General features: G+C 33.2%; 1 protein-coding gene across 1 annotated transcript in view; it reads left to right on the forward strand.

The window, feature by feature from the left end:
- LOC124372768 (cullin-4A-like) overlaps window positions 1-13,367 on the forward strand; it is a gene marked incomplete at its 3' end in the record, with an annotated part of 48,967 nt that extends 35,600 nt beyond the window's left edge. The window contains 5 exon segments of the mRNA XM_046831179.1: window positions 9,578-9,766; window positions 10,495-10,660; window positions 11,664-11,831; window positions 12,005-12,197; window positions 13,231-13,367. Coding sequence (XP_046687135.1) covers window positions 9,578-9,766; window positions 10,495-10,660; window positions 11,664-11,831; window positions 12,005-12,197; window positions 13,231-13,367 — 853 coding nt within the window.
- Between the last annotated feature and the right edge of the window lie 333 nt (window positions 13,368-13,700).

Below are 13,700 nucleotides of genomic sequence, written 5' to 3' on the forward strand. Positions count from 1 at the left end.
GTACTGAACTGGCTATGAATTGTGCTATATTCAAAATTCAAGATTCAAAATTTCTTTATTTACATAATCGTTAAGATTAGTAATGGCGTCAAATACAAAGTTACTAACTATTACAGTGTAGAACATTAATTAACATATTATAAAACATGTAATGTTACATGATCAGTGATTATTACTTGACACAAATGTTAAAACTGTTAAACATTAAAAATAAAGCAGTGTTAAATGAATACAATCTGGCTGCATATGAAACTTCTACAGAGAAAAATGTACATATGAAATAGAATGAAAAAATCTAAAGTTAACATTGATGATACAAAACGAAACAAGTTGGAGTTAAAAATGGACATGTCAAAGTTTGTGTTAAAATGCTCTATCAAAGTGGTAAAATAATTTCAAGTTAGTGCTAGTTGAAATGTTGTTTCCAGTTATAGAACTCTGCTAGGCTGTAGAAGGGTCGGTCCTGAAGCCAACTCTTCAGGCGGCGTGGAAACTTTTGTACTTCTGTCTTCGGTCTTCTGGTAGAGAGTTCCACATTTTGGCGCCAGTGTAGCTGGGTTTCTTCTCAGTCCTACTAAGATGATGCACAGGAAGGCAGTAGTTGGTTGCGTGCCTGGTGTTATGGTGGTGGATCTGTGCTCCATTTCTTGCCGCGTCTGGCGCCTTGATGTGTATATAAGTCACAACTTCTAGAATGTAGATGCTTATGACTGTGAGGATCTTCAGGCTCTTGAAAGTGTCTCTGCATGTTTCTCTTGGTTGAAGGTTCCCTAGAATTCTGATTGCTCTTTTTTGTTTTAGGAAGACACGTTGTAGGTTAGTGTTAGTTGTTCCTCCCCATACAGCTATTCCATAGTGTATGTGTGACTCAAAGAGTGCATAGTATGCAGTCTTGGTAGTTGTGGTGTCACTTATACTTCTCACTCTTCTCAGCACATACAGTCCTGTGCTAAGTTTCTTGCAGAGTAAGTTGATGTGTTGTGTCCACGATAAGTCTTCGTCAATTGTAACTCCAAGGTATTTGGTGGAGCTAACTTCATCAAGTTCTGGTATTCGTGTGACAACTTCTCTGTTTCTTCCTAGTACTAGTTGTTTTGTTTTCTTTTCATTGAGGACAAGGTCATTATTGTGGCAGTATTGGATTGCCATATTTATGGCTGTGAAGGAATCAATTTCTAGTTGTTCTGTGTTTTCTCTGCCAAGTAATAACACTGTATCATCTGCGTACATTAAACAGTTGCAATAGAGCTCAAGGAGTTTAGGAAAGTCGTTTGTAAAGAGTATGTACAGAACAGGGCCTAGAACCGATCCTTGAGGGACTCCTCTTGTGATCTTCTTCGGATGTGATCTTACTAATTCTAGTTTTCCATTGTTATAGTGTTTTATCTCCACCAGTTGTTTTCGGTCTGTTAAATAGCTTTTAAACCACTCTTTTGTTGTTCCCCGAATTCCTAGTGATGACAGCTTTTTAAGGAGATGTTTGTGGTCAAGACAATCAAAAGCTTTACTATAGTCAAGCAGAATAGCAGTAGTTGTATTTCCTTCTTCCTGTTGGTCAATGATGAATTCCACCAGACTAATCAAAGCAGTGGTTGTGGATTTTCCAGGCATAAAACCATGTTGGTATTTTGTCAGAAGTTGATTGTTTGTTAGGTGTTTTAAAAGACGAGATAGAACTATTTTTTCAAAAACTTTTGATATGGTTGGAATTAAGGATATCGGTCTATAATTAGATGGTTGTGCTGTACATCCTTGTTTGTGTTTTGGATATACTTTTGAAAGTTTCAAAGCTAATGGAAAGGTTCCAGTAGAGAATGATTTGTTAGCAATATGAACTAAAGGCTCTATAAGGTCGTCTTTACACAATTTTAATAGCCTAGAGGAGACTTCATCATAACCTGAGGAAGTTTTTGGTTTAAGTTCATTGATAATTTTGGAAATTTCCTCTGGATCAGTTGGGCTTAGGATTAAGTTGGGAATATTTCCCTGTGGGATTGGTTCTGTTAAGTGGTTAGTATTTGGGTTTTTACTTGCTATTGTTTGATCGGCTGCATTAATAAAGTAGGTGTTTAAGTGGTCTACCATTTCCAATGGTTCAGATACTATGTTTCCATTTATGTTGAGATGTGTTAAGGCACTGTTGTCTGATTTTGCTTTTCTTTCTAGATTAATAAAATTCCATATTGATTTTGTTTTGTTTTCAGCCGTTGCAATTGTTGATATTGTGTTTTGTTTCCTCAAGAGACGTAGTTGGAGATCGTATTCCTTCTTTAATAATATGGCAGTTTGCCTATGTTCCTCCCTACCTGTAGTATTATAGATGTTTTGTGCTTTGAGGAAGTCCTTTTTCAACTGGTATGCTGTGGGGTCAGACAGAGCATAATTCTTTTTCCTTCTTCCTTGTCTTGATTTTATTTTTGGACATGCTTCGTTAAGGGCGGTAAGAAGGGTGCTACTAAATTTAGCGTAGGCTTCATCAGCTTCGTCGGTATTATAGACCTCTGTCCAGTTTTGCTGGTTTAAGAGTTCTTTTAGAGACATCAGATTTTCTTCGCTCATATTTCTTCTTTCTGCTATAGTGTGGTTCATAGGGGAGGGTGAGGTATGATTTATAGTGCATATTTGCCCTGTGTGGTCTGAAATTCCTGTTTCAATTACTTCTACCTTTAGGTTGTCTTCTGGGATGTTGCTGCATACACAGTCAATTGACGTCCTTGATGTTGGAGTAATTCTGGTAGGTGGGAGGTCTAGCCTATATAAGTTGTAGCTGGTTAAGGTTTCAGTCAATAAAGTAGAGTCATGATTTCTGTTAAGAGAGTCAATATTTATGTCCCCCATTAAGATGACTTGATGTCTGTGTGTCTGTATGGTTTCCAAAGCATCAGATATTGCTTCAAGACCGGTCTCAAGATTACTTTTTGTCCTGTAAACCCCTATGATCGTGAATAGACTTTTACCTATTTTAAGATTTATGGCAGTCATTTCGCATGTGAGTTCAATCGAGAAGTGCTGGATGTTAAGAGCTGTGCTATTGTTTTTTAGGTGATCTTTAATGAAGATTGCAACTCCTCCCTTTAGGTGATTTTCTCTGCTATATTCTGTTAGCAAGGAGTAACCAATTATACACACCTAGCGGCAGAAATGTCAGCCACACAAGTTCTGCCCACTGCAATGCTATTCCGGTTGCTTTCGGGTACCCTCCCATATATTTAAAGTGTGTGACTCAATTTAGATTTGTATCAATAAATATTCCTAAGAATTTTGTATTACTAGATAATACTGTGGAATTCATAATTGTCATCAATCGCCCTAAAATTGAATAGAAAATTTTGAGTTTTTGGTTAATTAAAAAAAAACTATAGCTTTTAAAACCAATTGGAGGCTTCTGAAATAACACTCTGTGTAATTAAATTAAGTTCATTTAAATTTTTGCCAGTACTTAAAAATGTTGTCTCATCAGAAAACATGATTGTAGTACCTGAGACAGAAAAGAGTCGGTTATTAACCCTTTAAGGACCAGCAGCCGTCTGATTTATCGCCGGTGGACTTTTCATATTTTTTAAGAGATATTTTAATCTTCTATATGGGATAAATATACTATTTTTCTATTCCCTGTATGTTTCTTACTATGATATCAAATTTTAAACGTCTTTGGAATCATCAGCTTGGTGAAAAAAAATATTTTATGGTCATGTTGCATCGTAATGTTGTCAGGGTACTTTGGGATTATACCGGCCACACCCAGACATGAATCGTTATTTGACATTTTGTTTCTACTGATTACTAGATTAGCGTAGAACAATATTTCGTCAATATAAAACAGGAATTGTCTTATTGCAAACCCCTCCCCATCCTCAGACAGAGATCAAAGTCGAGCGGTCTAGTAGATAACGTGATTGCAGAGTCTCGCCGCCCGTTCAGCTGGTGCGTCGCTTTGTTGTACTTCCGTGTTTTACCCCTACATTTCTACAAACACAAAAATTCAACAAAAACTAAACTCTAAGATACTAAGATAAGATAACAGCGACAACAATACCGATCACAATACCTGGAAATGCTTGTTTTGATTGATGGAATGTTAGTTCTGTTACTCAACTACATCGTTTTATAACGTTCTAAGTTCATTCAAAAAAGTTTAAGCGTTGGGGGCATATAACGGAATCTGATCCCATTAACAATTGATAATCGTTGTAAATTTGTAATTAAAGAGTTGTTTTTTTTTCGTTCTATCATGTTTGTTTCTATAAATGTATATTTTTTTGTTCTTCATACTGGTGTGGTCGGTATAATCCCAAAGTACCGAATAATATCCTTAGTAACCTATAAGGTTTTGTATGTTAGGCTAATGCTGAAAAGTGTGTTTTATTTTTATTTTTTATTCCAGGGCTTTCAAATTTTGTACAGTTATAGAGAATTATATGTAGAACTAATAAATACCATTTCCCACGGATAATTTATTCTTATTTTTGGTAGTTATTGAAGATCAAACTCTATTTTTTTTATTTTTTTTATTTGATAAACAGATAAATCAAATTGTTTTTTGCTATATAATGACTTAAATTTATTTTTTCACAATGAACAATTTAATTATAAACATTTTAAGCCTAAAAACAAATCTGTACAGTAATTAGTTCTGAAGATATGATTTTTCTCTCAAACGCTTGAAAAATCGCACATTTTTGATATGCACAGTTCTTGGAGCATGGCCAGAAACACGCAAAAATTTTCTTTGCACATGTCAAATTTTGGTCTGGTCCTAAAAGGGTTAATATATATGAGAAACAGCAGTGGGCCAAGTACGGATTCCTGAGGTACTCCATATCTCACTGTGTCTCCTCACACTTTATCCATCAACGGATACTTTTAGTTTTCTGTTATTTAAATAAGATGTGAAAAATGAAATTATCTATTGCCAAAACTATAAAAACATAATTTCACAGCAAGATTTTCCACATCCACACAATCAAGAGTCTAGCTCAGGTCACATAATATGGCGTGAGCAAAAGCCTTTTCTCCATATCCTGAGAAATGTCCCTTACCGATGTGTCTAAAGCTTGTTTGGTAGGTTTACTTCTCCAAAAGCCAAACAGCAGGTGATTCAAGATATTGTTTCGTAAATTTGTCGTTAGACCACAACCTCTAGTGATTTCCCAAAAACTGAAATAATGGAGATTGGTCAGTAACTCTCTGGTTTATTTCTTGGGCCTTTTTCGAAAACAGGGCAAATACAAGAAATTTTCAGTTTCTCAGAAAATAACTATTCTTTAGACACAAATTAAAACAATAAGTGAGAGAACAATTACACAGGCCAACGAAAAATTTTTTTGTGAAAACTTTTTTTTACTTTAATAGCTGATTTTTATAGATTTTTAAAAATCTGGCCTTAGTTTTTTTGTATCACCCATAGTTTTTCTGCAATTTGGGTTTTTATGTAGTATACATTTTTATGTAGTTTCTTATGTAGTATAAATACGGTATATGGTGAAATTAATGAAACACTATGTTACATCATAATTATGAATATATTAATACAATAGGTTACTTGAAAGAGTTATACATGTGGTATAATACAGGTTCCATTACTCATCTGGGATTGGTTTGTATTTTCTTTCCCTCTTTTCTTTGAAACTTCTTGTGTAGCTTTTTCTACGATGAGTCGCCTGCTGAACTTCTCTGTGAAGTGACCAACAGTAGTCCCCCATCATGTTAGTGTTCCAGCGGCCCTGATAGCGTTTTTCCATCAGTTTAATGTCCTGGTGAAAACGCTCTCCTTGCTCCTCACTTACATCGCCCAAGTTTTCCGGGAAGTAATCAAGATGACTGTTCAGGAAGTGAACTTTCAGGCTCATCAAACATCCTAACTTTTTAAAGTTCTTTAACATGTTAGCAACAATAGCAACATATTCTGGATCTTTTTTATTCCCCAAGAACTTGGTAACCACTTGCTTGAATGACACCCATGCTTCTTTCTCATTTGAGGTCATTGTCGATTCAAAGTTAAGGTCTAACATCATTTTTCTAATGTCTGGTCCGACAAAGACGCCTTCTTTCAGTTTAGCTTCTGAAAGGTGTGGAAACTTTAGGCAGAGATACATAAAACATGGCCCATCTTTAGGCAAAGCCTTGACAAACTGTTTCATGAGGCCTAACTTTATGTGAAGAGGTGGTAGGAGCACTTTTTTTGGATCTACGAGGTTTTTGCGAAGAATGTTCTTTTCACCTGGTTTTAAAGATTCCCTAGCAGGCCAGTTCTTTTTGCACCAATGTTGATCTCTAGCCCTACTGTCCCATTCACACAAGAAACATGGAAACTTGGTAAAACCACCTTGTTGACCAAGTAGCATACATGTTACTTTTAAATCAACACATATCATACAACCATGATTACAATAGCCTATTTTATTCAGCACTATTTCTAGGTTTTCATAGCTTTCTTTCATGTGTACAGAATGACCAACAGGTATAGATGCGTACTGGTTTCCATTGTGTAATAAAACAGCCTTTAAACTTCTTTTGGATGAGTCAATGAACAGCCTCCAGTCTTCCTTTTTGTACTCAACACCAAATTCATTCATCAGACCTGGAATGTCTGTACAGTACACCAAATCACCATCTTGTTCAAAAAACTTTTGAAAAATTGTTGCTCTCTCTTTCTATACACATAAATGCTGGTTCCAGCACCCAACAAGTTCTTTTCTTTTAGTCTAGAGCCAAGCAATTCAGCTTTTTCTTTAGTTAAGCCTAGATCCCTAACCAAGTCATTAAGTTCAATCTGAGTAAAACAATTTAGGCTCTACATTTTCTGTAATACATCGAAATTCTTCATCATCTTGTTCATCTAACTCAGATTCTACATCATAAGATGGTTCAGTTTGAATGGAATCCAAATCATCTGGAGGTTGAGGGACCGGCAAATCTTGACCGTGTTTCACTGGTCGGATGGCAGACATAAGGTTAGGGTAGCTTATTACCTACTTATTTTTTGAGTTGTGACCAGTTACATCAACACTGCAAAAGTAACAATCATCAGAATGATTTCTTGGCTCTCTCCATATCATAGGAACAGCAAATTTGAAGGATTTTTTCTCCTTTTTTGACCATTTTCTTAGATCTTCAACACATACATAACATACCTTATGCGGCGCCCAATATTTATCCTGATCTCCAAGTAAAGTTCCAAAGTATGATCGATAAACCTTTTTCACAAAGTCCGTAATGTTTCTTTGGTGTTTTTTAATCACAAACTCACCACAAATATAACAAAAACTGTCAACAGAGTTTTTACAACCGCGGTTAGACATTGTGTTGAGCACGTGTACAAAAACCGTGAAAGTGAGGTTAGATTGACAGTAAACAAACATCAGCTGTTAACGTTCAAATGGAATCTACCTTTTTTGATCTTTTAGTGTGTTTCAGCAGTGCTACCAACACAATTTAAGTCCATTACCTCTACTTTTTTGATTATATTTAAACTCTGTAGAAATCGCTTAGTTAAAAAAATGTTACTTCAAAATGTGAAGAAATTGTGGGTGATACAGCTTTTTACGCATCATATTTGGATTCAGCGACCTAAAAAACATTAGAATAAGGTATTTTTAGTAAAAAAGTTTTTTCATCGTTGGCCTGTGTTATTGTGGGAATATTTTTTGTAAGACTATTAGACACGTTATAACTATCAGTATTATTCTGATTTCTTAATGCATGAAAAATGCTTTCTTGTATGATTTTAATCCACAACGTTTTGAATTGTAAGTGAACATTATATTTTCGTAGCAACTTATTTGAGCTGTTAGAAGTACTGCTTAGATTTTATGTTATTTCTTTAACAGAGTCAATGAAATACTGATATAAAATGTCGGGTCTGGTACTAGGTGTACTGTGTTTGAAATTATAAGTTAAATTATTGCTAATTATTTTCCAAGCAGTGTTAAAGGTGACAATGATCTGCATTACACTAAATCTATTCAAAGGTTCTATGCAAAACCTACTCCCGCCATTGATAGCAATGTTAATTGTTATGTAGATTTTAATGCCTTTCACTTGTAGATGTTAATGATTTTTCCTTCAATGTTCCTTGTAGGTCGGTTCTCTTTGAGGATGATACCACTCTCTTAAATCACCACAGTACTTTGAATAATAGCTCAGCATGAAAATTCAATGAAGGTAGCAACCAAGTGGTCTCAGGCTAACAATTTAGTTATCAATGATTCTAAAACTGAGTGTATAATTTTTTTCCATAATGTATATAAAGATATTAAGCCTGTCAAGTTACCGGGAATTCATTTAGATGTAGGTTAAGCTGGGAAATCCATATAAATACTCTTTCTAAAAAGTTAGCTAGAGTTACTTTCCTTATGTGTATTTGAAAAACTGTTGCTGAAGATTTATTAGTAAATTCCTATTATGCTTTTTTTCATTCTAATCTGGTGTGTAGAATAATCTTGTGGGGAAACGGTTGTCATTCTCAAACAGCTTTTGTATGGAAAAAATGGCAGTAAGAATAATTTAGGATCTAGATGTTTCTTGGATTCTTGTTTAACAGCCTTTATAGAACTAAAAATAATTATGTTACCTTGTCTGTGTGTATATATAGAGATATATTACAGTCTTGTCAGTGTTAAAGAACATCTACAAAATTATACAATTAAATAAGATCTTCATGTATATAAGACTAGAAATATGTATATGTCACATTTATGTAAGGTTAGGCTTGAAAAAAACTAAAACCGAATAAGAAAATTAAGTTGTTTAATAAGCCGCCAGAAAGTGTGTGGTATGTCAGCATTTATTTATAAATTTAAAATAGTCCTTGACAAATTGTTAAAAGATCATATATTCTATACAATTGACAAACCAATGTTATTTAGCAACCAATGTTAACACTTAAAAATTTTAACTTTTGTGTTTCCTATATCTTAAAAGAATATATTATTATTTTAGTTAAGACTAATTTTTATATTATTGAAATTTGTTAAAAAACTATTAATACATTGTTATTATTTATTTATTGTAATTGTTGTTATTTATTGTTATTGTTTATATTTTGATTGTTACTATTTAGTGTTATTGTTATTAATTATATTGTTATTGTTTATCTGCTTATTATTACTATTCTTTGCTATTTTTATTATTCTTATTTCATTGGACCAAGTAATGTTATTTTTTTATTGCAAAACAATCTACATACTTTTATATTTTTATTGCTTAGTGATATATAAATATTTGTACACTTTAATAATAGTTTTTTATGTTGTTTACATAAAAGATATTTTCATCATTCTTATGACTGATAATGTAATCTTCCTTCTGCTCTACCAATACAAAACAAAATTATAATTCTATTTTGTTAAATTTTACCATTTTTAATGGTTATTTTATTTACTTTGATTTGTTTTTATTCTACTACTTGTACTATTTCCATGTTGACAAAGTCTATTGTAACAGAATTGTTATCTAATGACAAATAAAGAATCTTGAATCTATAGATAATCTGGCTTGGCGGTAAAAGATAAAGGTTAATGACTGGATTCCAGATCATACATAACAGTAGGTATCAAACATATGTTTTGTCTGCCAGGGACATGGGACTGGATCTGTTTAGACACCATATAGTCCTCAACACGCTGGTCCAGACACGCACCGTGGAGGGATTGCTTATGTTGATAGAGAAAGAGAGACAAGGTGACACAGTAGACAGAACTCTGCTCAAATCTCTGCTCAGAATGCTCTCAGACTTACAGATCTATCAAGACGCATTCGAGTCCAAGTGAGTTATTCTTTGAAATAACAAAAATTACAAATTATTTTATCCATATATGCAAAAATGCTATTCAGGATTTTCTCCATTTTCACTAAGTATGCTAGTTACTAAGTCTATTCTAACCAATAATTCAGTTACAATATAAATAACAAAAATTACAAATTATTTTATCCATATATGCAAAAACGCTATTCAGGATTTTCTCCATTTTCACTAAATATGCTAGTTACTAATTCTATTCTAACCAATAATTCAGTTACAATACAAAAAATAATAAATACAAATTTCAAATTAACATACCAAAAGTTATGAAGAAAAACAATAGCAATAATTAACATTTCTAGAAAAAAAACTTAATCCTTACAATAAATAAATACTCAAGGATAACATTAACAATGACAAATAGAAGAAACAAATATAAAATATGTATAATTTAACTTAATCAAAATATACCCAAAAACATGTTTCAATTTACGGTAAAATTATTCAAAGAACATGCATATTTTATATTTGTAATTTTCACAGAATATTTTTAAAACCTACTTTATTAATTGTGTAAAGTTTGAAAATGTTTGGTGTTTAATAATGTATAAATGGGTAAGTAATATAAAATCAAAGGTTTAAACCTCATTGTGGGACACTCTGTATAATTAACCATTAAATTTTATCTTGAAGTGTAGTTTACTTCAACATTGAAACATAGAAAATTGTGATTTGTCACCGTCATGGCGTAGGTTCCTTGTGGCCACTGAAGCGCTGTATGCGGCGGAGGGCAAGCGGCTCATACAAGACATGGAAGTGCCTGAGTACTTGCACCATGTGGACAAGAGACTTAATGAAGAGAAGGAAAGACTGTTACATTACCTGGACACGAGCACCAAGTGGTCATTGATACACACGGTGAGTACGTAGATCACAAGTTGACCGATACGATAATCTTTAACAATTTTGAGCAGTTTTTGTGTTTTCTGTGTACTTTTTTTATTCTAATAATTTTTTTCTCATCAATGTATTTTCATTTCAAAACGTGTTATACAGTAAACACAGTGTTTAGAATTCTATGTAACATTGTTTACCAGATTTTGTCTAAGAGTTTGTGTGGTTCTAATATGATATGTACTTTCTGCTACTCTCTCTGCGTGTAAAGGGAAAAATAAACACAATTTATCTCTCTCATTCTTTCACTTCTTGTACAGTTATGTATAGCCTAACTACTATAACTTCCTTATTTAATCCAGCTATAACTGAGCATAAACTCTTTGCTCTTTCAGGTAACTTCTTATTTGACAGATTTTTTTATGATTCAATTGATAATTTAAATACCTACCTGTTTTTGTTTTTATTTTGAAAACCGCTGTCTAGGGCACCCTATCGTTTAATAAACACAAAAGTAGAAGCTACTTGTGGACTTCCACTTGCATTATGAGGTGGATGGAAGGAGTATTATTAGTAATGGTTTTTCTTTTCTTGGAGAGTGAGGAATGGATTATAACTAAGCTCGTTGTTTCTTCTCCATTCTGTATTTTGATAGTTGATTCTGTTAATGTAGTTGTTCTAGGTTACGGAAACTGTAGCTATTTATAATTCGAATTAATAATGTGATCCAAAAATATTATTCAGTAACTTAAAATTCCCTGTAAGGTGCATAATTACATCTAATTATAGGCCAGAGAGGAATGCTTCTTTTAAGAATTTTGAGAAAGCCAAACGTATGAGGATTTTGGAATGGTGAGGGTTAATTTGTATCTTATTTTATCTGAGAAATGATGTTTGTGTTTTATTAAAATTTTTGACACAAAACCAAATATGTCAGTTTGGTCTTTATATAAAATGCTCCAAGGTACGTTGATCCTCAGAAAGTTCCCATATTTGTTCTTGGTTAATAGTTGTGTTCTGTGATCAGGTGGAGAAACAGCTGTTAAGTGAACACCTGACAACAGTTCTACAGAAAGGTTTAGACAATTTGCTAGAAGAGAACAGAGTAGACGAGTTGGCTCTTCTGTATAGCCTCTTCACAAGAGTCAAGAAAGGTCTGCAAGAGCTCTGTGCCAACTTCAACACGTATATCAAGGTAGCTTACACTTACTTATCATTTTCACACATTCTCTTTCAGTTTTTATAATTCCTTATCTCTCACTGTTTCTGCTGTTCATTTGAATGTCTGAGAATAATTGTGAGACTGAGTACAAGTTAACATCATAATTCTTCTTTCCTAACCAAAATGTTGAATGTTTCTTGTCGCAGAAAAAAGGGAGAACAATCGTGATAGACCCTGAGAAGGACAAGACGATGGTCCAGGAACTGTTGGATTTCAAGGACAAGATGGACAATGTCGTGTGTACGTGTTTCCAGAAAAACGACAAGTTCGGGAACAGCCTTAAAGAAGCCTTTGAACACTTTGTCAATCAGAGAGCCAACAAGCCAGCCGAGCTGATTGGTGAGTTTCACCGTTCAAGATTGAAGATCTGTAGTATACTTATATATATATATATATATATATATATATATATATACCTACAAATACACTATGAAACACATCAATTGTGAATAGCTGGAACTTTGCAATAGAGATTATTTATTTAAAGAGCAGTAAAAATCATTACATTTCTGAAGAAAAAATGATTATATTTAAGAACTGGTGTAAAAAATAAGTGTATTGCAAAACCTTAACATGCTTTTCAAACCATTTTGTACCAAAACCTATACTACACTGTACACACAATTAGGGGCTTTAGAGATATAAAATAATATCACCTGGAGAAGTTTTTGGCAGATTTTATAATAACATTCTTGTTCCTCAAACTGAGGGTGGAAGTTAATGTAACATTTTAAATGGGATCCTTTGATGTAATAACTGCAACTAAAGGTCTTGATGAGACAAAACCAACAACACCTGGTGAAGCAATTTCTGGTCCCAAATTCTAATGTCAGTTCTACGCTATGCCGAATGGGACTTACAATGTTTTCCATTCTCTCTTCTTCTGTTAACATGAGGTGCCAACAAAGGAATTACTTTTAGTAGAAATCTGTTATTTACTCATACAAATTTTTGAGAGGGATAAAAACTTTGACAAGGCCAATTTCATTTCCTTTTCAGTTCTGTTGCCTTTTTAGTTAAGGAGGTTATAATTTTCATAATTTATTTAAAGGTAAAATACTTTTAAATCGTTATTAATTACTTAAATGTTATTAAACCTTTTATAAATTAATAATCTTTATATTCTAAAACAAAACAAAAAACCCTGTAATTTATAAACAACTAGTCTTTTTATATAAGTATTATAAAAGAGTCCTCAAATTTACCAAGCATTTTTTTTTAGTGCATTATTCTGCTATCTCAAAATTGCACAACTGGTCCTACGAGGGTTAAAATGATTTATAACTTTATACGTGGTCACATTTAGTCGATTTGCTAATATTTAAAAAAATTGTATTATTAACTTGGACTAAAACCAGTGACAAATTTGCAGCCAAGTTCGTGGACTGCAAGTTGAGAGCTGGCAACAAAGAAGCCACAGAAGAGGAGCTGGAGAAACTCCTGGACAAGATAATGGTGTTGTTCAGATTCATCCACGGTAAAGACGTCTTTGAGGCCTTCTACAAAAAGGTAAATCAATTCAGTTTGTATTGATATTTGTTGGATCTGTTGGCAAAGGCAAGTTTAAATAATAGACTGTTCTTTGAATCGAAAACATGTGAGTATTTGAAACATTGGACTTTAGAAGATTTAAAGTATTTAATCTTCCGATTTGTGTTCTACTGAAAAAGTAGCAGTTACTTTCACTGCATGATAAATACTTGTTCTGCAACAGAGTAGGTTGGATATGGAATTGTAATATGAAGAACTTAAGTTATTTATAGCAAATGTACTAATGATGTGGTTTACTTTTTGAGGACACTATGTATTTATGAAAAAATATTGCATTGGAAATGGTGATTA

This window comes from Homalodisca vitripennis, unplaced genomic scaffold, assembly GCF_021130785.1.
Source record: "Homalodisca vitripennis isolate AUS2020 unplaced genomic scaffold, UT_GWSS_2.1 ScUCBcl_3998;HRSCAF=9869, whole genome shotgun sequence".
Taxonomy (NCBI): Eukaryota; Metazoa; Arthropoda; class Insecta; order Hemiptera; family Cicadellidae; genus Homalodisca; species Homalodisca vitripennis.